The sequence below is a fragment of the Labeo rohita genome, chromosome 24 (genome assembly GCF_022985175.1).
Source record: "Labeo rohita strain BAU-BD-2019 chromosome 24, IGBB_LRoh.1.0, whole genome shotgun sequence".
Lineage (NCBI taxonomy): Eukaryota > Metazoa > Chordata > Actinopteri > Cypriniformes > Cyprinidae > Labeo > Labeo rohita.
Window position 1 is genome coordinate 22,941,579 of NC_066892.1, and position 27,857 is coordinate 22,969,435.

The following is a 27,857-nucleotide window of genomic DNA, read 5'->3' on the forward strand; positions in this document are numbered from 1 at the left end:
AACAATCTGACAATTTTATATACTTTTTTTTTAACCTCAAATGCATGTGTAGTCTGTGTATTCCGGGTCAATACAGTTAGAGGATGTTGAAAAACTCCCGTCTCGTTTTCTTCCTCAATGTCAAAATCATCCTACATCGCTGTTTTACCATTTTTTTGTACAGGGCGTTTGATCTTCCTTGCTTATTCATTTTATAAACACTGGGTCGGTACTTCTGCAGTGATGTAGGACGATTTTGAAATTGGGGAAGAAAACAAGATGGGAGTTTTTCGAAATACCCTAACTGTCTTGACCGTATTGAACCGGAAAAACAAACAAACAAAAAAAAAAAACCGAAAAGTTCACGCAGACTTAGAGAATGGATAAGGACCCTTCTTCCTCGGCTGGGACTGTTTAGAGCCATCTGAAGTTGCATTTAAACTGTATACTGGAAGTTCAAACTTGGGGGCACCATTGAAGTCCATTATACGGAGATAATTCCTGTTTTTTTTCCCCTCAAGAACCATAATTTCTTATCAACTGAAGAAAGAAAGACATCTTGGATGACAAAGGGGTGAGTAAATTATCTGTAAATTTTTGTTCTAGAAGTGAACTCCTCCTTTAAGCAACATAACTGTGACAGCAAAACTGTTGAAGCAAAGTTAAATATAAAAAAAAAGTATTTATAAATACCATTTTCCTTGACTTTTGTAAAAAACTGTGCCACTACAGGAGGCTCACTGATATCCATGAGCTTTGCCACTGTGCCACCTGTAATAACACATAAGCAAGAGGGAACCTTGACTTATTTCAGGTTAACACTGCATATTCAGTCATTTGTTTAGTTATTTATTGATAAGGGGACAGTCTGGAGCCATTAAAGGCAGATTACATTAACTGCTGCTTAATTCACATGAACAGGTTGCAGCTTGATTTAAAATTCAGCCCATCTGCTTTTTTTAATGAACCACGTTTTGCTGGAACAAAGTTTCATTGACCAAAACACTCTAGTGTCCATCTGTTACAGAAAAATCGGGCATCAACACGCACATCATACAGGAATCAACGAGAGATAATTCCTGAAGCGTATTCACCTGAGGTTATGATTAAGGCGTTTTTGTTCAGCCATGCAGCAAAAATCTGATTTTTTGGCATATCCAGTTCAAATCTGTTTAGTTCTTTGTAGTTTGAACAAACAGAACGAGGCATGAAATCAATTTACAAACCCAATCCAAACCACTAACGCTTGCTGATTAAATGTGATTTTTGAAAATGTGAAAATTCCAGAAGTTTGTGGCTCTTACCAGGCGTGGGCATGGTTTGCATTCTACATAGAGAGCAGTCAAAGCCCTCATCTGCTGCACTCTCTACCTCTTCATCAGAGTTCAGACCCTGGCATGAGGCATGAACCCACCTGCAGACCAAACGTCATGATTAGACCACATTCACAACCAGTCAGCCATTAAGAATAAGTCACAAAGCAAGCAAATATCACATGCTTAACATGAAGAATATTTCCCCCATCAACACCTGCGTTTATTCAAGTACTAATCTACCGCTGAGCCATTTCCCAGGATACTCTTTTATTCTGCCGTTATGGCATTTGGCATGATGGAGTGCCACCCACCTGTCACACTGCCGGCACTGTAGAATGAGCTCTTCCTCTCTGTAGCTGTGCGCGCATACGGGACACACAGTGAGACTCGCACATGGACCGCATTGCGTGTAGTTATTCTGCCACTCACAGCGCAGGCCAGGTGACGTGGCTCCACACTGAGTACACAATACACACCTGATGGAGAACAACGCAGTTACACACCAATATAAAATACATGAGTGTGCAAATGCACATCACCCCAGACACACACACACTTTTAATCATAAATGTCTAAATCCATTCTTTTACACTCAATTTGTGGCCTTTCTGTGAATGGACACACCTCTTGTTTGCACATGGCTTAGCATTGACTGCGCTGCCTTAAAAATAAATATTTAAATGGCTCCAATCCATGTAAAGCTCTGAATGAATGCGCCACAATGCCGTGCAAACCCAGCTCTGTTTAAGTGAGGATTACATGTGACATTACAGCAAATATGTAGGAAATCCCTTTCGATCTTGTTTAAAAACAGCTGCTGAAGATCAAGAGACTATTAGATGGTTAGAGAAAGAGAGAGAAAAATGAGAGAGAGGGATGGAATGAGAGATATGAAGCTAACAAAGAGATAATGCTACAGCATTGAGAGTGGAAGTGAGATTTAAATACAAAAATTGGGAGAGAATGTCATAGAGGTGAAACCATAGCACCTGTTAAGAAAATGTCCAGGTTATATTTCACCCCGAGATCAAGACTATATTTTGAATAAAGAAACTAAAGGGAATCATTAGGACACTTAAGTTTTTGCATAATGATGTTATGAAATTTTTTAGGACAATTAAGTATTTTCCTCACAAATAAGTCCATCTGACTAATGCATTATATTACAAGTGTTCTGAAGCACATTACAGCTTTCTATGAGAAACAGTCCAAAATTCAGCTCATTATTTATGGAAAATGTTCCCATCAACTGTAGCTCTCAAATATTGAGCTAAAACAATCCTAAGGAAGTAGCTCACTTTTAGAACAAAAATTCACAGATATTTTACTCACCCCTTTTGTCATCCAAGATGTTCATGTCTTTGTTTCTTCAGTCGATAAGAAATTATGTTTCTTTATAATTTCATAAATTATTTTCCACTTTATAGTGGATGTCAATGGTGCCCCCAAGTTTGAACTTCCAAAATGTAGTTTAAATGCAGCTTTAAATGGCTCTAAATTATCCCGAACAAGGAAGAAGGGTCTTATCTAGAGATCGACAATTTCTATACTTTTATATGAGATGGGAGTTTTTCAACATATCCTAACTGTATTGACCCAGATTACACAGACCACTCATGCACTTCGCAGAGAATAGACGAGCATTTGAGGTTAAAAAGTATATAAACTGTTAATTTGTTAGGAAAATAACCAATTGTTTCGCTAAAGACCTATTATCTTTGACTGAGATCGTTTAGAGCCATCTGATGCTGCATTTAAACTGCATTTTGGAAGTTCAAACTTGGGGGCACCACTGAAGTCCACTATATTGAGAATGTTTTCCCTCAAGAAAAATAATTTCTTATTGACTGAAGAAAGAAAGACATGAACATCTTGGATGACAAGGTGTTGAGTAAATTATCTGTACAATTTTGTTCTGGAAGTGAACTTCTCCTTTAAAATGAATATATTTACTTAATACGACTCACAAATGCGAAAGCTAATTTGCATTTATAACAACATTCATTGCCTTCACTGCCAAAAAGCAATTTACAGACTAATAATTTATTTTGCAAAGTAGGATGCACACATGCAAAACAACTGTTAGATCTGCATTTAAAAATCACTATGTGTTTGTGGAACGCTATAGATTTTTATGTGCTAATTTTAAGAGTGTTCGCTACCATCAATTGACAATTGACAATTAGTGTTTTTTTATTTTATTTTTCAATGTTCTTGAATCAAAGCATTTGTGAATCATATTTTGAAAATGTTAATTTTGAAGCTATTGCAGCTCCATACACAAATCCCACTCATCAACCCTCATATTGACAGGTCACATTCAGTTACAATGCATGCAAGAAAAACAATGTGTCAATCTATGCATTTACCATGGGCTTGAAAATAATCTTGATGGTTCAAAAAATAATGACAAAGATGAAGACAGAACTATGAAAGTATCCAACTGGGCTGTGGTCCAAAGCTGCATCTAATTTTAGCGAAGACTTCTGTTTGTGTGTGTGCGTACATACCACTTGCACTTCCAGCTGCCTTTGGGTACATTCTGCAGTGGTGGGTCCAGACAGTATGTGTGGTAGCTAATGTCACAGTCATCACAGAGCAGCAAGCGCCCGGGGTCACTGGCCTGCCCACATGCCTCACACACTGTGCACTCCAGACAGCGCCAGCCTTTACTCAATACCACTCTTGTGATCTAAAACAGACACACACACCTGAGGTCAGAGGATACAGGTCAAGCACTAGTCTAAAGGGCAATGGAGGGTTATATATTTAGCAGGCTATAATCTGGATGGATATAAGAAACACAAAGAACACAGCCGTAAGGTGTCTCTGGAGTCAGAGGTATTTGTCAGTAAGGATTTGCTGGCATTTACAGATCAATTTATGTGGGTGCTGATAAATCAATCTAACCACATCATCCTCTACTAACAAATGTGTCCAGTCTGCCTGCTGTTCACTAGCACTTTTGGGTTTGTACCCCCCTGGGGAAAGGGGCCATTTGATGCATATCAATGAAGGAAATTTTCCAGAAATGCTTGACATGACAATCTGATAACCCTATTTGAACATAAAGCGTGATAACAGAATAGTTCAAATAAAAATTAAAATAGCCGTAATTTACTCTCCCACATCATTCCACACAATATGACTCTTTTAGTGCTTCATGAGGCAAAACTGATATGTTCACGCCATGCTTTTTTATACATACAGTTGAGGTCAAAAGTTTACATCCCCCTTTCTGAATCATTCAAAATTGTAATTATTTTACCAAAATATGAGGGATCATACAAAATGCATGTTATTGTTTATGTAGTACTGACTTGAATAAGATATTTCACATAAAAGATGTTTACATATAGTCCACAAGAGAAAATCATAGTTGACTTTATAAAAATGACCCCGTTCAAAAGTTTACATCCCCTTGGTCCTTACTACGGTGTTCTTACCTGAAGAAACCGCAGCTGGGGTTTTTGATAGTTTTTTATGAGTTCCATGTTTGTCCTGAACAGTTAAACTGTTCCTTCAGGTCCCACAAATTCTTTGGTTTTCCAGCATTTTTGTGTATTTGAACCCTTTCCAAAAATGACTGTATGATTTTGAGATCCAACTTTTTACACTGAGGACAACCGAGGGACTCATATGCATCTGTTACAGAAGGTTCAAACATTCACTGATGCTCCAGAAGGAAAAACCGTGCATTAAGAGTCAGGGGGTGAAAACTTTTGAACAGAATAGACATTTTTTTTTATTTTGCATCAGTGAGCGTTTGAACGTTAGTTGTTGCATATGAGTGTGAAAAGACGAATCTCAAAATCTTACAGTTTTTGTTGGAAAGGGTTCAAATACACAAAAATGGTGGAAAACCAAAGAATTTATGGGACCTGAAGGATTTTTCTGAAGAACAGCAGGCAGTTTAACTGTTCAGGACAATAAACAACTATCACTAAATATAAACAAACAAACACAACTGTGGGTCATTCAGATAAGAACACTGTATTAAGAATAAAGGGGATGTAAACTTTTGAACAGGGCCATTTTTATAAATTCATCTATTATAGTCCATCCGTTGTGGACTATATGTAAACATCTTTTATGTGAAATCTTATTCAGCTCAGAACTAAATAAACACTCACATGCATTTTGTATGATCCCTCTTATTTTGGTAAAATAATTACCATGTTTAATGATTCTGAAAGGGGGATGTAAACTTTTGACCTCAACTTTAGTGACCAGTGGCAGTCAAACTCCAAAAGAACACAATAAAGTAGTCAATAACTCATCAATCCCAGCCCTCATTATAGGGTTAGTTCACTCAAAAATTAACAATTTGAGAGATTTCTGTGTTTCCATTAAAAGTCAACAAAACCAAAACTTGGAGCTTCAAAATAATCCATATGAAGGGACACAATTACTTTATATGATAAACACATTTATTTAGGCTTTTTATGAACTTTGATCAATGCACATACATAGAGCACATCAAATATGGTAAACAGAAGCTCAACTGCACATGAGAACCAGTGACGTTTTTAGGGATGAGCTGGTGTCCACCATTTTTTATGCGCTCCATGTATGCGCATTGACAAATGCCTGACAAAATTATCATTATTCTCATAAAGCAATCATGTCTGTTCAGAAAACTGAATAAGCCATTAAATTCATATAGACTGCTTTTATAAAGTCTTTACAAATTTGTTGAAGCTCAAAGTGTTGGTTGTCTGGAGTTCTTCTCTGCTGCAGCTCTCAAATCTCATTCAAACCCTAAAAGAACCAATGACGTTTAATGACTTAGAATTCCAGTCTGTTTACCATATGGCTTTACAAGACTAGAAATATAGCACACTAGCATTTTTATCATGCTTTCTTTGTCACTTTTCACAAGTCTTCATCCACTTTTATTTGTTTGGAAAAAAGCAGCATTTTACCTATTGCATTAAATGGAAAAAGAAAATCAAATGGGTTTAAAACAACATGACGGTTAGTTAATACCAGAACTTTCATCAATTATCTTGAAATAAATGTCCTTGTTCTGGGATAAGAGCAATTATCTTAAGCAGCTGTGATTGTTAATAGTCAGCTGCTTACACAGACCAATGGATGATTGAATAGGAGGCACACAGCTCCTTCACAGGTGCTGGGCTTACATATCAGAATGCATGACACCTGGCCATGACATTTGGCTGTTGGATACTGAATTAAAAAAAAAAAAAAAAGAACGAAAGAAAGAAACACATAACCACGCATACATGCATTTAGGTTGTGCACATTTGTTTCCAAGCTCTACTTTCTGATGGGACCAACCATGTCTGAAGCTGCTGTAAAATAGCTGATAAATGCACACTTGTGAATATGCATCAGCTAAATTCTATATGTACTAAGCTGCAACAAAAAGAAGGAATGTATGTTGCTTGGCAACCTTAAACAGCTTGCAGATAAGCTAATGAACTACATTATGGATTCCCAACAAGGGTTACATGTTCCCTCAGGTGGCACTTAAGCAGATTCCAGGGGGTAAAAAAAGAAAAAAAGAAAATTGTGATTAAAAAAAAAAAAAAGTAAGTAATCATTTAATCTCATTACTTTTTTTGGTAGGAAAGCTCTAGCACATTTAGTACTTTTTTAAGGAAATTAAGTATAATATGAGATTTAAGAACACATTTTGGTTTGGTTTTAATGAAGGGGTAGTTAAACTATTGATGGAGTTTGCAGGGGTAAATAAGACTAAATGATTAAATGTCAGGATACACAAAACTATATTACTGTGGTTATTATTAATAATACATTTATAGAACACTTGCGTTTTTATCATATTGCTGGTGCTGCCATTTTAGACACTTAATAAGCCACTCTCCACGACCAACAATCACTTTTCACCGCCACTTGAGGTTTATTACTTTAATTGTTCTTAATCAGGCCCACACTGATTCTCTGTGTGTAGAACTCCACATTAATCTCAGCAGATTTCAGAATCTGCACGGGGGACGTGGGCAGAAAAAATAAAAAGTAGAATCCATCTGGGCCTCTTATATTAAATGAAGATCAGGAAGTTTCTCTACTTGGCATATCTCAAAGCACTGAGAGATACCGAAAGCACCCTGATGTATTCCTCTGTCACTGCTGTCTTTACGTGATAAAGATCTCTGCTTTAGTCTATCAACATAAGACACGGTCTTTATAGTGTGCTTCATAATCCTCTTAACATTTTACTCATTACCCTCGGGCTGCTTTCATCCAGGTCCTCTCACACACTGACCTGTCACACTTATCTCATACACCATTAACGTTCACTAGATAAAAGCAGCTCATAATTCACACCATTACATCTCAGTGCTGGTGAACGGGGTCAGCTGTGATTGATAGGGGGGGGTCTTACCTTAATATTGACGCAGAAAGGGTGGTAGCACTGGCCGCATTGGGAGCAGGCGAGCAGTCTGCCCTCAGCACCCTGACCGAAGCTCCCACACACTACACACATGTCCTGGAGAAACAAGAGAGATCAGACATCCACTCGTAAGGTTAAATCCCACACCCATATTTTAAGAGCAGGACAATGTGTCCTGTTTCACAGGTTTTACGAACTTAACTATGGTGCTGCCTTAGTGCACGTTGATGTTGATATGTGCACAAATACTACTGCATGTAAAAAAAAATACAACACAAAACCACTAAGCGAGCACCCCCCGACTGCAAAAATGCTTCCTTTTGGCTTAAGTTAATTCATGTACTTACTTGTTTAAGTGTGAAGGAGTCAGAAGTGGAGAACAGGACTACAGTGTTGTGCATGGAGTTCTCCTCCTCTTCTTTTACCACATAGGGAGCATCCATTAAGCTCACCTGTAACAGAGCACATGACATCGGTTTACATTTGCTCAGATCACATCCTGCTGTTTCTAACGTATTGCTACACTCTGTCTAATGTCATCACAGTTGTTTCTGGAAATTTTTCAATGTAATTACAGAACGGAATTGAAACATCCACGGAAAACATTTGTTTGTTCTTACCAATTGCCGTTAGGCTATTACAGAAGTAAAGTTTGTATACCCAAACCAATGCATACACTGGGCCCAGGAAAATTCTGTCATCAATTACTTATCATAATGTCCAAAACCATAAGACTTTTGTTCATTTTCAAAATATTCTTTTTTTTTTTTTTTTAAAAGATATTTCTTTCGACACATAAACAAATGATCAACATTATACACAGAACACTTTAAATATGGTAAATGGAAGTTAAAATGTATTTGCTTAAAGTGTGAGTACAAACCTCTTTGCTTCTTGCAGGAACTCATACATGCTTGCATAACAAGCAAGAACAAACCTCACTGGTTCTCATACATCAAGCAAGTACGGATGAGCTCCAATTTGACCATATTTGTGACCCTGGACCACAAAACCAGTCATAAGTAGCACAGGTATATTTGTAGCAACAGCCAACAATACACTGATTTTTCTTTTTTGCCAAAAAACTTTAGGATATTAAGTAAAGATCATGTTCTATGAAGATATTTTGTAAATTTCCTACTGTAAATATATCAATACTTAATTGATAATTAGTAATATACAATTTATTACCAGTTTTGTGGTCCAGGGTCACATTTGATGTGTTCCATGTATGTGTGTTGATGAATGTTTTAATTCAGTTGGATTACTTTTACAAAGCTTTAAAGATTTAGTGAAAACTGACAAACATCTCTCAGGTTTAAACACACACACACACACACACACACACACACACACACACACACACACACACACACACATATACACACACACACACACACACACATATATATATATATATATATACATATACACACACACACACATATATATATATATATATATATATATATATATATATATATATATATATATACATACACACACACACACATACACACACACACACACACACACACATACATACATATATATATATATATATATATATATTTGTGTTTTGAAGATGAATAAGTGTTATGGGTTTGGAACAACATGAGGGTAAGTAATTGATGAATATTTAATTTTTTGGTGAATAAGCTTGCAATGCACCTTTAAAAATGTGATGCGATATGGGAAAACCTGTCGGATGTCACACTGGAACGTTTTCAGGAAATTCGAAAAATAGGCTGAATGTTAATTTTTTTGTCAAAATTTGGTTTTCGTTAAATTATTATTCTGTAACACCTTGTCTATTGTCTCTGAAAATATGTTGGCAAAATTGACTTTTAGTACAGAAAAATAGCAATTTATTGCAGCAAGCAGAAATGACTGTTGCACTGCGGAGGTGCTTTCTCTGAACACCACAAAAAGTTAACCTATCAAAATAAACCACATAACATATTTAATAAAGGTATATCAATGCACATTCCCTGCCAGTCCTGTGTAAACTATGGCACGTAAAGGTAATTATTTATTTATTTATTTAATATCGTGAGATGGCGGAGTGCAACAACGCAGTCTGAAGTAGCTGCTCACTTAAACAATCTTACTTGTCTCAATCTGCTCAATCTTGGTGATGTCAGTGCCCTAAATCATGCTATAATGGACTATTTCACATCCAGAGATGAAGGATCAGATGATGAAGTTACTAAAGAGCAGGAGTCCAATGACAGTTTGTTATATGCACAGTACATGAACAGTTGCGCTGCGCTCACTTTTCTAAATGTAAACTACAAGGTATAGTATTTGTGCTATCTAAACATACAAGGGGTGATCAAAAAGACTATGCCCATGATAAACAGACTAATATCTTCTTTCCGTTGTTTATGTAATGATTCCGTAGAGCGGTCCTGACTTGACAGACAGCTCTCGTTAAACCTGTGAAGTGAAAGTAAAACCCATCTTACTCTAAACCTGTTTTTCTCAAAATTCCACTGCTGAAAATCTTAGCTATCAGCCAACTTCAGATAGCCATAATTTTTGTTACGTTTAAGCTATAGACAAAATTAAAACAGTTTTGGAAAGGGCTGAACCCAGCTTTCATATGGTATCAAAACCTAAAAAAGGTCAAATTTCACCATGTGTTGGGTTTTCCTAGATCGCATCACAAATAGGGTTTGCTTGCAAGTGCTGGTTCTGCAATGCAGGGTTCATATTTGTTACATGTGCAGTGTGAATGCTGTATTTATATCATATTATTATTCATTACCTGTTATTATTACATGGCTACATGGAATAATCGATTCTGACTGGTCAGTCACTGGTCATTCCGAGGTATGTTATTCCCCGATAACAGGTAAAAACTAATAACACAGGCCCATTCAGGTAACTGCAGTCGGCAATATTCGCTTGCTAAGAACATTTTTTCTTTGTGGAAGCTTTGCGTTTGGTTGGCTAATAAAATATTAAATAAATATTCTGTGTACAATCATTTAATCATGTCATCCTAGTATTGCAGACTCGCTCTCTTGTTTCATACAAATGCAGCTGCTGACGCTTTGCGACAATTGTAACAAATTGTAAGATAATTACCAAACTGGTAAGATTTTAAAATAGTTTCATCTTAAATCAATGTCTTCTATCGCCGTAATTCTTCATGTTACAAAATGCCGTCTTGCAACTTGCTAGCAACTGCTTTCTTCACGAAAGCTTTGTGTTCAAATATTTCAACTCAAAATCAGTATTTTGTGTCTAATTATTTAGATTGAGGGCATGTAAAATAAAGCCCTCCATGTCAAGCTGCCAAGTCTGTCGGGCTATTCTGTGATAGCAACCAGCTGGATGCACAATATCCTTTACAAATCATCTACATGAAAAAAAAATGCAAAATGTATTTAACTTTATAGATGAAGGGAAAGTAACGTTGCTTTATTTAGCTGGTGTAATGTGCTTCACAGAAATAGATAGTTTAAATTTAAAGGCTTGTCATGTTGAAAATTCACACTCAGTGTGAACAGGCTTTTATTTGACAATTTAGTGTGGTTTTGGACTGTAATGAGACTGGCTGACAAACTTAAGATGACATGTTCATTGTGTGTGTGTAAACTACAGGACGGCTGCTGAGTACAAAATTGCCTATTTTATCATATTGGCAGCCAAGTACATGCTGGCTCAATCTCTCCCATCACAAGTCGTTCGTGTTGGGGAAAATGTCAGCATTTGCTATTTTGAAAAGGCCATTTGGGCCAAGAACTGCTGCTGAAGCTCTACTGAGTGTGAGTGCATTTCTCAGGCTTTAATGTGAGCATTAAGCACATCTGAGTGCTATTTTATTTATGCTTGTAGAGGTGGGGGCTTCATACCCCAGGGGTCACCACAGGGCTGCTCTCCGTCTTTAGCCTAGAGCGTCCCCTGCCACCTCTCCCAGACAGGTTAGCTCCCCTGGGTCGCCGTCTTCCGGGAAAGCCAGATCCACGACCCTAGCAGACAAAAGACAGGGAGAAAGGATATTATTTCATTTCTCTGAAGGCACACTTTGGGAAAATTGTGAATATATAGTACTAAATGATATAACAAATATTGTTTTGTTGGTGATATAAAATAAATCACCATGGGAATATATATATAATGACTTTAATGTGCTTTATATCTGGCCATTAAGTTTTCTACAGACTGTGACAGTAGGCAAGTTTTGTGTCTGCTTAATGTATTATAATGGCATAGCAGATGTAAACCTCACTAATTATGGTAAAAGAGTTGCTAAGTTTGATCTACTTGTAAAATTTTTTAAATGTACTTTTCAAACACTGATTTAAGTTTTGTATCATCACTCAGAAATGTTCATTGAAGGAGGAAAAAAACAGTATCACCCTTCCCTTGAAATGAAGTTGTAAAAGTATTTTATATTAAAGTATTTAATATTAATGTTCAATTACTCATATCACAAGTCATATGTGGATTGTTTTCAACTAGATTTATTCTCTGAATTATAATGGTGAAATTATTAACAGCACACCAGCATTTAAAAATAACAGCTACTCTCGAACATTAAAGAATTTTGAAAAAAAAAGAAGAAAAGAATAAAAAAATGTATTAACTGCACTGAAATTTGCTATATCACCAAGCTCACATAAAAATCAGCACATATTGTTCTCTAATAGAAAATGGTACTATTGCTTGACTGATTTCACTGAAAATGCTTTTGCAGTTTTAGGAGAAATAATTACCCGAATCCACCTATAACCTAGCTTGACACGGTGGAAAACTTTTTGGAAGCACCAAACCCGTTGCATCTGTGTTTGTGATACAAACTCATCCATCCATCTCAAGACCTGACCCTCTGAGGTTCAGTCCAACTCCCTGAACACTACACTGACTTACAGATCACATTTCAGGCCAGGCTTCTGCCAACTCGCCCTGCTTCTGAAGGTGTCACGTTGCGTTTGCATCGAGGCTGAAGCTCTGGCCCAATTCCCACTTCCTCCCAGGTAATTACCTCACTGTAGCCAAGCAGCACTACTCAGACAGGAGACGTCAACTTCATTTAGAGAGATTGCCTAAGGAAGCCTGGCGCACTCCGTCGCCTTTACAGTCTGAGTCTAATTTGTGCAGAAATGAATTATGGAGAGGGAAAAAATAGACGAGGGTTAAGGAAAGCACTCCTCTAAATCTGCTCGAGTGCAGCCACAGAGAAGAACAGCAATTCTGATGAGATACTGCTGCAAGGGGAAGGATGCAACTGTAGTGTCTCATGCACATGCATTTGTAGACAGGGTTTGTTATATGAACATGCTAGCATGTGAAATATTTATTATATTAATGTACAATGTGAACATGAAAATGTGCAATAGATAACAACATAAAACAGTAAATCAAAACATTGCCCTTTGCAATGTCATGCATTACAGAATTAAACTGAATATTCAGTAATTAATAATGAGGGATAAGGCTTGCATTTATCTATCATGACTTCAGTGAATCAGGAGGGGATTAAATATTATCATATTACTAGGTACACTTGTTTAGGTCATACAGCCTTGTTTATGTCAGCATATGATTATGACATGAAACCTGACAATTTTTTTGAGTAACAGGCACTGATATTACAGTGCCTGATTATTACAACCCTCTTTCAATACATCCCTAATTTATAATATTGATCAGATGAAAGCTTTTGCCTATTATGTTGCCATTTTTGCAGTTTTTTAGAATCTCACGCCATGAGCACTATGTAAGACAGCATTAAAAACAACAAAATATATGCCAATATTTTCTGTAAGATAAGTAGACTAGCCAATTTTGTTCAAACTAAGAATTGCAGAAATTAGTACACCCTAGATTTACTTCAACAAATGTATAATATTCTAGTATTTTAAGCATAATTCCAGAACTTCAAGTATACTGCTCTGACCCTTCTTGGCACTGAGTGTAGAGTTCATGACAAATTTTCACATCTGTCCTGTTTAACTCCTGGAGGACGACCTCCTTAAATGCCCTGGTCTTTAATGGGGAGTTTTTCTCAGCTAGTCTCTACAGAATCCCCCACAGCTGCTCAAGAGCGTTAAGACTGAGTGAAATACATGTCCACTGAATGATTTTCACCTTTTGAAAATGAACACCTTCATTGTCATGCTGAAAAAATGCCCAATAATGCAGAGAATGAAAAGAGGGTAGCATCTTCTGGTTCAAGTTTTTGTATTCCATCACACAGTGGTGCGTGAATTCATGACAGCACTGATAAAGTCCAACTCCCTCACACCTTCAACACTTATACATCCCTCTGTAAGAGCTTAACTACCACTAAACGCCACTGTGGGTACCAGGCACTTCTCACTGTACTCCTCCTCTAGCAACACCAGAACATTTTGGATGCTTTTGGATCCAAAATGATTGACTTGGTCTCTTGACACCAAAGTATGGATTTCCAGAAGTCTATATTTTGTAAATATGGGCCTTGCAAAAGGTAAAATGAGTTTATTGTGCTTTGGCTACAGTAGGTAATTCTAGTGGTGACAACAACCATGCATGTCACTTCTGCAGGCTGCTTCATACTCTGTAAAATAAAGTGTCACTCTTTTCATAGCTTTTGGCGGCTCTGAGATACTTATTTCTCCTGCTCTTTTTCTAGCAAAAATTCACTAATCACTAAATGAAAACTTAAAGTGAAGACCTGATTATTTCAGGAGTCTTGTCCATTGTGTTTTAATGTCAGTGCTACTTCTGCTATATTTTAACACTTAAAACAATGATTTAGTATTCCACTTGTACCATTGTCTTCTTTTATACTAAGTAATAAGTCACCTGGCAGTTCTTTCCCAAGTGGTTCCATTGCTGCCAGCATTAAGTCTGAGTATGATTCAGTGGGCTATATATTTTAATTGTCAGGATTTTTTTTTTATTTTTTTTTTTTAAGTTTTGGTTCAATATACTTACCTGTTAATCAAAAATAGCCGTAAACCTATACACTTTTTTTTTTTTAAGCTTTATTTAGTAACTTTCAGAAGGGTGTACTCATTTTTGCAACACAACATTTTATCACTTTGATAAGAAAATCTTATTTTGCTGAATAATTTTGACATTCTTCTTTGGTAACTGATCAAGCAGGCTTGTTGGAACATTACATCTCTAAGGAACCCTAACAAGTCTTCTAAGTAAAGAGTAATTGAGAATTTGTTACGTTTTAGAGGGGGTGTACTCAGTTATGCTGTACACTGTATATTACGATTTTTTTAATACGATGAGACAAATATTATTTATTCTGAAGCAATATTTTCATCAGATTTCTATCAGCTGTGGCATATAAATCTGCATTTTTTTTTTTTTATATTTACCATCCAAGAGCATTTTTACCTTTATAGAGGGCATTTTCTCCCTAACCTCATTAATACTTAAATTCTTACATTTGATCTCTAAATTCAATTGCAATAATATGATTGTTGTTATCTATACATTATTAAATTAAACCATTAAAACTGAATAAAATACAACTGCATTAAATAATTTTATGAGATTGTTTTAAATATTTTTTTGAATACACAAATAAGAAATGATGGGGGGGGGGGGCTTAATTAAAACACCAGTAGGTTACAGCAAGTGAGTGTCTAATGAGTGAGTCATTGAGTCATTCATTCGTTTAAACGACTCGTTCAAACAGCTGATTCATCAGATGTTCATGCAAGGCTAATGAAACTTTGACTCAACCGATTTGTTCAAAACAATGAATCATTCAGCAATGAATCAGCTGGTTGATGTGAGATGTGCTGTGGTTCTGTTGTGTTTTTGGAATTATTTTCACTGCTGAAATAGAACAAAAGCAGTCTGCAATACTGCGCCTAAAATGTAAGCAACCTAATATTATTGTACTTGCTTACTGATATTGATGTTTTAATCAGGTTACTTGTCTGGCGTTAATGAAGCGTTAATTTCAAACCCTAGAGTGAAGAGGCTCAGCCCCCGATGGCTCCAGCCCAATTTTAAACCCTGGTTCTAGTGGCCGTTTCTACTGCTGAATGACCACTAAATTAACTTCTAAATCAATTTGCCATTAAAAATGAATGTGTTTGTGAACCTGATGTATTATAAAATTAAGGCCTGAATACTACAGTTATAACAAACGTACATTTTTGAGCAACAACCACAGAGTCATTTAACATATACTACGTACTCATGTGTGTTCACTCATAATTCGTGTACCATTTTTGAGCTTACTTTCTAGACTAAACCAGCTGATGCTCCCACCCACACCCACCTTAAAAGCTCAGCCCCCTGCAGGGCCCAAACCCTTCAACACCCTCCCCTTCATTTACCAATCTCATGGTCCAGATGGGCAGCCCGTGCATCGGCCTGGTCTTAGGGCTGTCCCAGGCGTCCAAGCGCTCTGGAGACCAGGAGGGCGAGCTCATTGCGCTACGGTTACTCCATGCACCCTGAGGTAAAGCGGCGGAGAAGAGACGGAGGGGGGAGGGCATATTGGTGATGAGGGGAAGATGAGGGGCGACAAAATGCAGCAACATAAATGTGAAAGCCAGCAACAAGAACATAGCATGTCATGAATGCAACACTTCTACACAAATGCATCATATCAAGCCAGTACAGTGAGATATTAAGTTTGGGACAAATTCCTAAAACATGACAGTGACATTATGCAATTATCTTTTTTTCTGTCCTAAGAAAAGCAATTGTGAGTATTTGCTTTAAGCGAGTTTCAATTTGTAGAGAAGTCTGCGAAAATCCCTTACAAACAGAAAAAAAAAAAAAAAAAAAAAAAACACGAGGATGCTCGTATAAAGAGGCATTACGCCTCCATGGAAACAACCTTGTTTATTTGTTTGTACTAAACGAGCGTGATCGAGTCAGCATGACAACAAGCAGCTCTTTGAGATAAACTGAGAATTTCATAAAGCACAAAGCGTCATGGGGAGCATTTAGCCTGTTTAACAAGCTAATGAGGGTTAGTCAGTATAATTACAATGCATAACACAATCACCGCAAGGCCTTTTTTGTTTTACAAAATGAAAATTATTTCTAAATTATAAATAATAAATAACAGCTGCGGATTGGTTTCTTTTTTCCCCCGTCATGTATCGTTTTGTCCCAAACCACTCTTTTAAATGAATGTCTGAGCTCCAATACAACTTAACATCTCCAGACAACAGTGTAATATGCTGTCATTTACCACACACAATAATATTGTCCCATTATATTGGAGAAAAAAAAAAAAAAAATTTTACTAACATTATTATAATAATATATCATCATTAACAAATTCTTGATGTGGATTGAGCGTAACCTGTATTGAACTCAGAACATTACTTCCTAATAAAACAAAAGTACTTAATGAAACAAATTACCATTCCTTAGGCACAAAACCCAAGAACTGTTATCACAGATTAAAAAGAAAGAAAGAAAGAAAGAAAGAAGAAAAGAATAGCTCTCCTGAATGATAAGTTAAAGAGTGAGAGGAGGGAGGCAACTGTGAAATAAATATCATGCCAACATGCCTGTGAATAAAGACATCAAAAAACAAGCAAATAAATAATAATAATAATAATAATAATAATAATAAAATCTAAGTAATGAGAATGAGACATATTCATGGTGTTGATATTGGGGATGCCTTAAATTGCTTATTGACAACCATGCAATGTTAGTTTGGTAAGAGTGTGTTGAGGAAGAAGCATGTCTTTGTACAGAATTTCCAGCCCTGGGGCTTTTCAAAATGGATAAACATGGTACAAATGTAAAATAAATGGAGAGGTGAACACTTTTAGCTTATTGGGTAGGCACCCAAGAGACACTTTAACAAGACATATGTGGCAATATGAAATCTCTTTCAGCCAAGTGATACATATTTCCAAAAGAAAACTCAAGCTAATCCTTATAGGATTCCGAAACTTATACAAAATTCAGAGCAAAAAGCATGCCTGATCGTCTCTGAAGAGAGTCAGCGGGAGTTACTTCAAGAAAACGATAAAGTGCTAGAAGCTCATTTGCACAACAAAACAAAATCTCTCTCTCTCTCAAACGCACACACGATAACACAGGGGCGTGCACATACTCATGAACGCACTTATACACACCAAACCGGAAATCTCAGTTGGAGCCAATGACAGCTGCCCACCCTTCAAATTACACTGTGCCCAGATGGCGCATACTCCAGAGAGAAAAGCGACCAGAGACATAGAAACTAACATATATACACACACATATATACTCTTCTAGTCATTTGATTTTACACGCCATGTTAAAAACAACAAAAAAGTATATCCAAACACAATAGCATGTTTTATTAAATTATCAATATAGCTAGCTATCTGAAAAACTACAGAATATCTGACAGATATAATTGAAACACATGTCCTGACATACTAAATTAGTTTTTATTATTTTAGCTAATCTGAAATGCTCTCTGCCTGTGAATAATTTTGTTTGGTTTTGCTGACATTGAGGTTACTAACATGCTTTTAGAGGGTTGTGTTTTAAAGACAGGATGTGTAGTGTAGGTTAGCAAAATGATGCAAGTTAGAAACAGCTGTAATTGCTTACAGCACCATTAAAGGGACAGTTTACCCAAAAATAAAATTTGGTCAGCATTTATTAACCATCATGTTGTTGCAAACCGACAAGACGTTCGCTCATCTTTGTAAAACACTCGATACAACAAGCTATTTTTAACATCCATAACAATTAGGTGGTTTAATCCACATTTATTTAAAAGAGACACAGTTTATATGAAATACAAATTGACCATACAGTTGAAGCCAAAAGTTTACATATACCTTGCAGAATCTGCAAAATGATGATTATTTTACCAAAATTAGAGGGATCATACAAAATGTATGTTGTTTTTTATTTAGCACTGACCTGAATAAGATACTTCACATAAACAATGTTCATATATAGTCCACAAGAGAAAATAGCAGTTGAATTTATAAAAATGACCCCGTTCAAAAGTTTCCATACACTTGTTGCCTGAATGATCCACAGCTGCTTTTTGTTTAGTGATAGTTGTTAATGAGTCCCTTGTTTGTCCTGAACAGTTAAACTGCCTGCTGTTCTTCAGAAAAATCCTTCAAGTCCCACAAATTCTTTGCTTTTTCAGCATTTTTTTTAACCATTATTTGAACCATTTCCCACAACGACTGTATGATTTTGACATTCATCGTTTGATACTGAGGAAAACTGAGAGACTCATATGCAATTATTACAGAAGCTTCAAATGCTCACTGATGCTTCAGAAGGAAACAACGCATTAAGAGCCGGGGGGTGAAAACTTTTTGAATTTGAAGATCAGGGTAAATTTCATTTATTTTGTCTTTTGTAGCTTCTGAAGGGCATTACTAATGAAAAAATAATTATATTTAGGAAAAAATATAAAAATGTACAGAAATGTAATCTTCATTCTGTTGAAAAATGTTTACATATTTGGCTCTTAATGCATCGCTTTTCATCAGTGAGCATTTGAACCTTCTGTAATAGTGTCATATAAGTCCATCAGTTGTCCTCAGTGTGAAAAGATGGATCTTATAATCATACAGTCGTTTTTGGAAAGGGTTCAAATACACAAAAATGCAGAAAAACCAAAAATATGTTTGACCTGAAGGATTTTTCTGAAGAACATTGGGCAGTTTAACTGTTCAGGACAAACAATGGACTCGCGGACATCTATTACTAAAACAAAACTAATTTAAAAACAAACAAACTACAACAAAAAAACTGCTGTGGATCATTCTGTTAACAACACAGTATTAAGAAACAAATGTATGTAAACTTTTGAACGGGGTCATTTTCATTAATTCAACTGTTATTTTCTCTTGTGGACTATATGTAAACGTCTTGTGAAATATCTTATTCAGGTCAGTACTAAAAAAAACAACAAGCATTTATTATGATCCCTCTTATGTTGGTAAAATAATTAACATTTTGCAGATTCTGCAAGGTGTATGTAAACATTTCAAATGTATATACGGTACACTGAACAACAAATGCATGGAGCTCATACATGGTAAACACAAATGCTCAAACTTGCAAGACGTGCGAGAAACAAACCTCATTGGTTTTTGCGGACACCAGAACATGCTAGTTTCAGCCACAACAAATGAACAAATGAAGATGAGAGAAAAAAACTAATTGGTTCTCAACCGTCAAGCAAGCACAACTGATCCTCCGTATTTTTGGCATTATGTTTATACGTGCGTCAAACTTCCTAAACTAAATCTGCTCTTCACATAAAAAGATAAAGTAAACCACTTAAATTCTGTCTTTATGAACAAGTTCAATAAAAGTTATGGTTCCATGGATTTTCAAATAGAGGGACAGAAATCTTACTTTATTCAAAATACATCTTTCATTAAAAAAAATCTTTATTTGGGTTTAGAAGATGAACAAAAGTCTTAAGGGTTTGGAACAACATGAGGGTAAGTAACAGATGACAGTTCTCTTCTTTGGGTGAACTAACTCTTAGGTACAATAGCTTGGCATTGCCAGCATTAATACCTGCATTTTCCCACTCGCAAAGACTACATATCGAGCCTAAGCCCTGCTGGGAGCTGTGGTATGATCTGCCAATCAGATCAATGATGCTGAAAGTATTCCCAAAGTGAAATGCCAAGGTGAGCACCAGTGAGACAGGAAAGAACACACTCTAATCTTTGTTTCGAAGAACGCTAAGATTAATTGTACTTTGAAGTTTACTCTACTGGGCACAGAGACACCGCAATGCCAGGATTAATTTAGATTTATGACAAGTTAGAAGGCCCTAAAAAGAAGTTCTCAGCATCCTCCCTGCTCCAGAGCTCAAAGGGGAAATGGGTTTGTGCTGTGCTTTCCAGCTCAGTGAGCAGTTATCCGAATTACACACCTCCAAAAAGACTCCTTTATGTTCCACTAGCATAAACCTCTGGCTCTGGAGCCAACTCCCAGCCCCCTCTCTCCCGGGATACTGTGAGTGATGTATTTGAGAAGGGCAGTGGGGGGATTGGGGGGAACTGGGAGGCAGGAAAGAGAGCGGGAAAAAGAATGAGTGAGCGAAGCAAAGACTGAGCCAGAGAGAGCACAGTAAGAGCCTTTCCATGTTAATTAATACACGCTACGCTCTGGCACTAATCAATGTGACGAAGGAACATGGAGAGCAAAGGAGTAATTACTGTGTGGCTGAAAACTGTGGATCACAGACAGAATCAGTGTTCTAAAGAGACCGAGGGAAAACCAAGAGCCGAGCAGCAAGAAAGAAAGGCCAAAAACCAGGAGTTTTACCTGCTTTACCCTTGGCCTTCCTGGAGAGAACTTCCTCTTCGAGATGGCTGGCTTTCCCATACCTATCTTGGGCGTAAGGGGGAAGAAGGTGGTGTTGGAAACACTGGGGCTGTATCCAGACGGATTCAGGCCATGGGTAGGCGTCTGGCTTTGAGATGTCTCCCTCGGTGAGGCTTCAGTGGAAAATGGGGACTGCGTCAACTTGGTTGAGCCCTCGGAGGACAGTCCTGGGGAATGCTTCAAGACAAGGCTCTTATCCTCAATGGGAGAATTGAAACTGGAGAAACTGTGGTCACTGACAGGTGTAGTGTCCATTTCCACGGTGGGACTGCACTCTGCAACCAGTGGGACACTATCAGGCTCAGGTAAAATACAAGCGACCTCAGGATCTGCCACCTTCTCCTCTTCATGCTCTTGTTTGTCTTGCTTCTGACCCTGCTCAATTTCCTCAGCAACACTCTGGGATTCTGGAACATTTGTCATGCTTTTATCCTTCATACTGGAGGGGTCTGAGGGACAGACATCCATGGGTTCTTCCTCTTGTGCTCGAGTGTGTTTGGGGGAAGTTTCTTTGGTTGGCAAAGCAGGAAGAGCTTTTGAAACGTCCGCTTCAGGTTCATCCTCTGTAGTATCAGGCAGTTTATCCTCTGTTTCCTTCCCCATTTCCAAAGCACCAATGAGACTGTGCTCCTGATTATTGTCTTCAGTAGTGGAAGAGGCCTGAAAGGAGAGGGAGGGTACACCCACTAAAGTGGAGGTGCACGGAGGAGGCTCGGAACCCTCTGTCAGAGTGACAGTAACCTGGATCTCCTGGGCAGGTTCAGCAGCTGTGCAAAAGGGGGAAAAACACATTACTACAAAACATTATGCACACTTTATGGACAAGATTATCTACTAAAAGAAAAAACTTACATGACAGGAACTCTTCTGGAACTGTAGGAAGTGGATTAGTACTGGCCTCTGGCTCCAACACCACTTCCTCCTTAGCCTCATTTACTTCCTCAACAGCCATGAAGACATCTGGATAGGAAAGAGAAGTGTTGAGTTTCACAAGGAAACAACTGACTAAGTATTTACTATTCTGAACATCCACAAGGATCAAAGAAATTACATTTATTTTTTTCTATTTAATTTATTCAAAAACACAGTACAAAGGCAGTTCATACTTAGTGACATTAACATACCTCTGAAAAAAAAAAAAAAAACTCATTAAAACCATGACATTCATAAAAATAATCTCCATTTATGTAGTTTGGATGGCATACTCTTTTAATAATGTTTTCTTAGAGATGATCAACAATGTATTCACATGTATTCAAGCCGTAAGGAAAACATTATTACTTTTACACCAATGACATTTAGTCATTAAAGTTAAACTTTTAAATTGTCTTTATCTTAGACACTGTTGTCACTGACTCACTGTTTTCCTGAATTAAAATAAATTGCTTGTGTTTGGTTGTCAGAACTCCAATTATCTTTGCTCAAACTGCATCACAACATGCACCAAAGAATCTGACACACAAAACACTGGACCAACAGTAAACTGCTCGAAATAATGAAACAGCAGGTACTCAACAATCCTTAGCACCACACAACTAAGATCAGTGCACTTTTCTGAGATTTTCACGTGATTTACACCACAGAATGGCATAGCTAACTTATTACTTGTTCCACCACCCTGGAGCAATCTGGGGTTTAGTGTGTTATTCAAAGGGCACAACAATGATTGCTTATTATATATTGCTCCTTACAGAGCTCAAACCAGCCACTATTTAGATCAATTATATTTTAAGGTTTCTTCAACAACTTCAAACATCGGGTATCTTGACAGATGTTCATGAATATGACAGCTATATTCAAAGTGACCACTCACACTATGATTCAGATGAGATGCAAATGATTTGAACTGCTTTGTTTTGACAAAACAACCATTTTTTCAATTCTAAATCGCATCTAAATGCACATTTCATCACTGGGACTCAACCAACATAGCGTGACAGCTCAGAGAATGAATAGAACAACCTCATTTTCTACTAATATTTAATCTGTATTTTCTATATCCTACACATCAAATTCAACAGTGCTCTATTTGCCCCCTCCTCCACCATACATTTACGCTTCCCTCACTCTGAACAGGGAGCAGGAATACTTCAGCTGCCACTGCAGCCCATTGTGCCAGGCATCACCATGACAACATATTTACGAGCCCTGCTCTTGTTAGACACTGCTGAGATGGCCTCATACAGGGCACACAGAAATGAATAAACAAACACGAGCCATGCTCTGCACTCTTCATTAATCACTCATACGCAAGACTTCAGAATAACTGTTTGAACAAAAGCAAACAGTGTTTAAATGCCTTACGCATGCCGGAGTTCAAACTTTAAAGCATGCATTTCCACAACAAACAACTTAAATTGATAGGCTGTAGGCTGAATTGATGAGAACTCACTAAATACAAAAAAAAAAAAAAAATGATGCATTTACCGGATACTATCACTATGGGATGCTGTTGTTTATCCAATCAGAAGACTTATATGAATAGTTTTTTAGATGTATAAATGTGCTCATAGCTATAATGTCACAGACATGACAATTTCAGAAAAATAAATAACTTTCACAGTTTAGTTTCACTTAATTGTCTGGGGTGGAGCCTAAAGTTACTGATATAGCATTTTATTACACAGCATATCAAACAACTTTTTTTTTAAAAAGAACAAGAAAATCCTATTTTGCATGACCACCTATAGAGTATGAGTTGCGTCAGCAACGCAGGGCATTCTGGGACTTTCGGACACGGACACTACAGTCTACACTGGGTAGATGTTGAGGAGGTAGATGTTAAAATTTATATTGTTCATTTAAAAACACATTAGAATGGAAAACGCTTGCTGTGACATAAACTGGCATATCCGCTGACATGACCGGAGTGGAGAACGGATCTAAAATGAAGCGCAATTTTATGCTTTTCAGCTTGAAACAACACAATGGCGAAAGCAGCTCAATGAAAATAAACAACTTCAAAATCTGGCTTTGTTGTTTGTATTTATTATTAATTACAGATTCATAATTTCCGATCCACATGAATTTGTAAGTGCTCACACTATGAATAACACGTTTGGAAATGTAATTTAATCTGTGCTATGACTCGTTGCGATCACTGTCCTTGTTCATAAAGCAACTCATTTGTCAGCAACTCAAAGCAGCTCTTTGTAAGAAATCGTGTATTTCTTCAGTTTAAGTCCAATAAAACTTATTGCACTTCATCCCTTAATGAAATTACGATGATATGATATATGATTAAATACATCAGTGTTTACTTTATTTAGGAATATTCATTCATCGATTTGCACTACGCCACCACCTGCATCGTATTTACACACACACTGAACTTACTGGAGAAGCGTGGCATAATATGCCTCTGTAAATAAATGTAATTTAAATTCATGTCGTCTTGTCGCACACTTTAATGTTTGTTGAATGGAACATATACGCTGTCTTCGAACTGTAATCAGGGTGGAATATTTCAAGTTCGCAGGGCACTTACTTTTGAACACAACAGACATCTGAGATACACACAAAATGTGCAGAGCGATGGTTCACTTACATGATCAACTGGTGTGATTATTTTATCTGGCAGATATATCAGTGCCACCTAGTTATTAAAAACTGCAAAAGAGAAATTAATTTGGTCCTGTGTGTGGTACAGTAGACCATATGACTTCTGTGAGTGTGTATGTGTCGTGTTCTGGCCACATGACTCTGTGCTCGAATGAACGCAATGGATTCCAATATTAGTACATTTATTCTAAGCAAGTGCAAGCAGCTCACATTAACATTAACGCAAATACAGTCATTTTTTCCTCTAGTGATTTATGTTTATTGTCATTGTACGCTATTTAGCGTGTCCTAAAACATGGCGGCGACTACCCGGAATGCAATGCGCAGTGACGTAGACTCCCATGCTCTATAATATGTTAAAAATGTAAACCTATATATCATGCCATTAAACATCCCCAACCTTAATCTAACCTGGGGTGTACGAAACAGTGTAGAGCCATCAAAGACTCAGGATAGAGCAGCCATCATTGAGAGTGCTAAAGAGAAGTGAGGCTGGTTGCGGTGTCCTGATAACGTCTCCACACTTACAATCTACTAGCAGCACAGGGAAGATGAAAGCCTCACTGGTTTAGAGCTCCTAGCTATTTTTAACCCAGGCGGACAAGTCACAGTCTAGAGAATATCTTCCCCTCCCCCAGACTGCTGCGCTACAAAGAACGCCACAAACTCACACATCTACACATACTTACTGTATATGGATGCATGCATACAACACCTTGGGTCTCCTGAAGTTAAACACATTTTGTGTGAAAAACGTGATGTAAGTCACTTATAATCACTTAAAAAAGCACACATCTGAACTGATTTATCCTCAACAAGCCACATGACTTGATGTGTCATACTATACATACTGCACCAATAAGCAGGATCATTTACGCACTAAAATTTAATAGTTAAAATAACGCGTTTGATGATCTACAAATTAACAGGAGCAATAGAACTAGTGAGCTTGTCCTAAATGAAACAGCTGTATTTCTGAATTATATATACTGTTAGTCGAGGAGAAGAGGCTTGGTCGACCAAAATTTTATTTGAAGAAAAAAAAAAAAACAAAAACAAAAAAAAAAAAAAAAAAAAAAAAAAAAAAAAAACAATTCCACAGAAAGTGGCGAAGTCAGGCAGTCTATGGCTGGTCTATGTGGTAATACAATACATCGGGCCATGCAAATGCTCGCTCATCATTCATCAACCTCAAATATGGCTTATCATCTAAATATAAGTAGTAGCAACTTGACATGGCTGCTCAATCTAATGTTAGCCTAGAAAAATGTGCACTATTCAAGTGTCTATGCATAGTCACTTGCTCTTAACATACCCCATCATTTCTGGCCATACAAGTAAGAGTAATACATCTTTTAAATCTGTAAACACTCAACATTTGTGTGTGTGCAATCACAATAACAACAAAACATTGCGCTAATGTAAAATAACGAAAGCAAACAGGATGAACTTCAGAGAATCAAAAAAAAAAAAAAAAAAAAAAAAAACTCTTGAGTATACTTGCCTTATAGACACGAAAAATATATCTATAGAGAGTGAAATGTCTACTTTCACATGAACCAAAACAAATATTCTCAGATTATGTAATTTGTATGAAACAAGCATACAAGAACATCCACTACGGCGGAGATGACGAGTCAGTGTTGCAAGCTGAAAACAAAGAAAGAACTAGTTTCTCAATAAATTATAGTTAAATTTCAGTTAATGCAGCCTACTTACTGTTTTTCGCCTGATTAAGAATGATTGATTAATGTTCTTGCCTTATTCTGTGTAAGAAGCCATATCATCTCACAGAAAGAATTATTTCAAACACTCAACTGACATTATGAAGTGAGTTTGGAGCAAAAACATGTTATTAAATGTGGTATTTTCACATGCTTTCAGATGTACTACACAGAGCCGTAGTTCACTGAGAAGCTACGCAAACAGCTATCATTATCACAAATGATTTCTTTCAATTTCATAATCGCGCAATAATATCATCTGCGATTTTTTGTGTGTCAGTGAACTACGGCTCTATGTAGTAAATGCTGCTCCATCTGAAAGCAGGTGATGGAGATTTACTGCTGATTACAGAAACGGCTTTACTGACAATATTACATGGAAATCACATTCGATTAATTTTGCAGCCCTACACTGAACAACTACTAGTTGACCAGAAAAATCTTTAGTCGAGGGCAGCTCTACTGCATTCATTTCATTCAATGATTTCCACTATGATTATTGCGGCAACATAATTCAAGATGATCACAATCACAATATCCACAGAAATAAATAATGCCAAGTTAAATTCATCAGTAATTTGGTATATTTGTGTGTTTTCTTGTTTTTCCTCACACTTTAAACACAGAGGGAGAAAGGCAGAGAATTTTAGCCCTTCCTGCAGACTGGGTTGTCTAACACTTTGTCTTTTTTTAAACAATCCAAAAAACTCCCACACTGGTGAATTAACATTTTTCAGGTGCAGGTAGAGGGTCTAACTTTCATCTCATCTCTGACATGATTTTGTAGTAGTAGCTGCACAACATGTCTTCTTTCTATTTCATGACAGGCGGCAACCGTCATAAGAGCGGCACAACTTGGATTGTCAACCAAGATTGTTAAAGGCGCTGGATAATTTACAATATTTTCCTATGTGTTATAATAACATGATTTTGATATTTCACTTTTTAAATACTGTGACACCCCAAAAACAACACACAAAAACAGTGTTTTAAGAGCTGTTCTATACTGTGGCCCTCAAAAAGCTCAATTCGCCACTGGGGGAAGACAGAAGTACAAGGTTCAAGAAGTTGAGCTGCCCAGTAGAGGCAGCATGTAAACAGGCCTCAGGGTACCTCAATGGACATGTAGAGTTCAAACAAGAGGAAAGGCCGCTGAGGTCATGAGGCATTGATGTGCAATGACTGTAGTCTGACTGGACAGACAAGGAAAAAGAGGAGCTTAAAACAGGATACTGACACATTCCCACTCCAGAGAGCAGAGCAAGCCTGCTCTCTGGCTGATGCTGGGCTTCAAACACCTATTATTGCTGATCGGGTGTGCCTCAGGGTCTGCAAACTCCCATAAGCCCTCGCACTGACTTCACTCATCAATTCTCACCTGACAGTGTCACCTGGCAGCGTTGCACACTGCCTGAGAGCAAAGCAGATGAACTTAAAGGATTTACCATTCCCAGTGTGGGAATGACATCAGACGGGCTCTAGCCTCCAGCCTAACAGATTAACACTTCATAACATCATGAAAGAAGCAGATCTCAAAGCAGCTATGCAGCAGCTACAATCAGCCATCTGTGCACCAGCTCA

General features: G+C 37.2%; 1 protein-coding gene across 8 annotated transcripts in view; it reads right to left on the reverse strand.

The window, feature by feature from the left end:
* kmt2ca (lysine (K)-specific methyltransferase 2Ca) overlaps positions 1 to 27,857 on the reverse strand; it is a 145,111-nt gene that overhangs the window by 43,243 nt on the left and 74,011 nt on the right. For 7 of the 8 annotated variants that reach the window (XR_007825635.1, XM_051098097.1, XM_051098103.1 and 4 more), the window contains exons 13-22: positions 21,844 to 21,951; positions 20,932 to 21,758; positions 15,984 to 16,103; positions 11,541 to 11,657; positions 8,025 to 8,129; positions 7,669 to 7,773; positions 3,806 to 3,987; positions 1,607 to 1,771; positions 1,284 to 1,393; positions 673 to 750 (exon numbers count right to left, since the gene is read on the reverse strand). Coding sequence is in view for 7 of the 8 variants with exons in the window: in XM_051098097.1 (XP_050954054.1) it covers positions 673 to 750; positions 1,284 to 1,393; positions 1,607 to 1,771; positions 3,806 to 3,987; positions 7,669 to 7,773; positions 8,025 to 8,129; positions 11,541 to 11,657; positions 15,984 to 16,103; positions 20,932 to 21,758; positions 21,844 to 21,951 (1,917 nt within the window). In the remaining variant the exon portion in view is untranslated. The remainder of the gene's footprint in view (positions 1 to 672; positions 751 to 1,283; positions 1,394 to 1,606; positions 1,772 to 3,805; positions 3,988 to 7,668; positions 7,774 to 8,024; positions 8,130 to 11,540; positions 11,658 to 15,983; positions 16,104 to 20,931; positions 21,759 to 21,843; positions 21,952 to 27,857) is intronic. The other variant, XM_051098100.1, reaches the window with a different exon arrangement.